This window comes from Hemibagrus wyckioides, linkage group LG13, assembly GCF_019097595.1.
Source record: "Hemibagrus wyckioides isolate EC202008001 linkage group LG13, SWU_Hwy_1.0, whole genome shotgun sequence".
NCBI classification, from domain to species: domain Eukaryota; kingdom Metazoa; phylum Chordata; class Actinopteri; order Siluriformes; family Bagridae; genus Hemibagrus; species Hemibagrus wyckioides.
Genome location: NC_080722.1, coordinates 4,077,501 through 4,079,494, shown reverse-complemented (window position 1 = coordinate 4,079,494; position 1,994 = coordinate 4,077,501). Strand labels below are relative to the sequence as shown.

General features: G+C 39.1%; 1 protein-coding gene across 1 annotated transcript in view; it reads right to left on the bottom strand.

The window, feature by feature from the left end:
- Window positions 1-934: 934 nt before the first annotated feature.
- LOC131364178 (protein Wnt-3a-like) overlaps window positions 935-1,994 on the bottom strand; it is a 1,265-nt gene continuing 205 nt past the window's right edge. Inside the window, exon 1 of the mRNA XM_058407303.1 lies at window positions 935-1,994. This exon is cut by the window's right edge and continues 205 nt beyond it. Within this exon, the coding sequence (XP_058263286.1) occupies window positions 1,896-1,994 (99 nt within the window). The 3' untranslated portion in view covers window positions 935-1,895.

Below are 1,994 nucleotides of genomic sequence, written 5' to 3'. Positions count from 1 at the left end.
AGTTTTCCTGTTAACAAACAATATAATTAGCTTGTGTCCAATTCTATTTCTTTTTTAGATAAATATATGTATAAAAAATCGGATTCTCGTGAAATAAATTAAAAAAATAAAAATAAAAAATGTGAAAATAAATAAGTAAATTAATAATTTAATTAAAAACAAACAAATAAATAAATAAATTAATTAATTAATTAATTAATGAAAACTAGGGGAAAGATACTTTCTTCAGAAGACTTGTTAGCCTCGTAGCTTCAGTTCAAGACTAAAGACACCAGTGTGTCCTGGCTAATGAACTCCATTAAGTGTAAAAAGGCAAAATAAAAGTTAATGATGCGTTAAATCAGACGTAAAAACAAATAAGAAAGCCAAAGATGTGATAAAACCGAACATGTGTACTAACTTCAAAGCAACTCAGAGGAACAGCTCTTATGTGTACAAGTTCCTTAATCCATTAGCAATTAGCACGTCATGCTTACGGCCCTGCTCCTGATGTGTGTTTGCATTAAGGCCAATGTATAAGCGACAGCAGGATTTGTTTATGTGTAGCGCTCGGTAAAAGCCCGGCTCTCCGTGTTCCATGTTGGTGTTGATGTGATGGTGTGGGTCTTGTGGGAACAGATAGAAAAAAAGTCCCGTCTGTGGGTTCAGCCACACTTTAACCCAGCGCTCTCACTCCACTACTTATAGAAAACAAACATTTATCCTACAGCGTTCCTCCTGTAGCTCAACACCAGGCTTTTAGCCGTGACGCTGAAATAACGATGGTACTTTCATGTGTGTCCAGAGGACTGTCTCGTCCTCCACACCCACACTGTATAGCAAGACTAATGAATGGAAAATATATACGTCTCTCTCTCTCTCTCTCTCTCTCTCTCTCTCTCTCTCTCTCGCTCTAACCCTCACTTAATGCCCAAAAATGGTATTAAAGCACAAAACTTATAGGAAACTCATCACCAACAGGCTCAATGTGCAACAGCACATCACCAACACTAACAATGATTGAACATCAACAAAACAAGCTACTTGTTGGTTAGCATGAAAACAAGAACGCTCCTCCTTCCTGAAAAAATGAAATCCTGGATATCAAACAGTATATTTATACGATACACTTTCTCAGTGTTTCTCTGAAGGGTCTGTTGCTACTGTTGCTATAGAAACGATAACAAGAGCATTAAAGCTGCATAAGGTACGATTAGTCCCCCCCCCCAGAGTTTCGCTCTCTAACTGTTAAGTAGGTGAGTTAGACATCTGAATGATTTTTATTAATTCCCTGAACCACTCCCATTTCCATCTGTCACAAATATTTTCCTAAAAAAAGCTCTGCCCCCAGGATCTAGGGTGGCGTGTGGAGTAAAGGGAATCCGATCCAAACACAAACATTCAGGACCGGTTTTTAAATGGGATCTCTCAGGAACATACCTCTTTTGTTCTGATCTCATGGATTAAACTATTATTTTGACCATTATGGTTTACATATTTTGAAGGATATTGTCGACTGTTGCTATAGAAACCTGACGTATTCCAACAAGTGCATTAATATAGAACTGATTTGCAGCTGTATTACTGTCAGAGCTGCTGTTACAAAGGACTAATAACCTGATCTAATCTCCTGACCAATACTAGTTAGTTATGTGGTACGTTTGCTGCTCACTTGTGTGTGTGTGTGGAGTTTGGATGTTCTCCCTGTGCTTTGCGGGTTTATTCAGTGTTCTCTGGTTTCCTCCACCAGTTCAAAGACATGCTATTTTGGCAAAGACATGCTATTTTGGTCGAATGGCATCTTGAAATTGTCCCTAGTGTGTGAATGGGTGTGTGATTGTGTCCTGTGATGGGTTGGCTCTCCATTTGGGGTGTCTTAATTTTACATTTCTGGCGCCGTTATCCAGAGTCCCTTATTACAATTTATCGCATTTTTTACACAACTGAGCAATGCGGTCACGTGTGCCGAACGAGTCCGTTACCAGGTTCGGCTCACAGAAGTTAGGTGAGCCCTC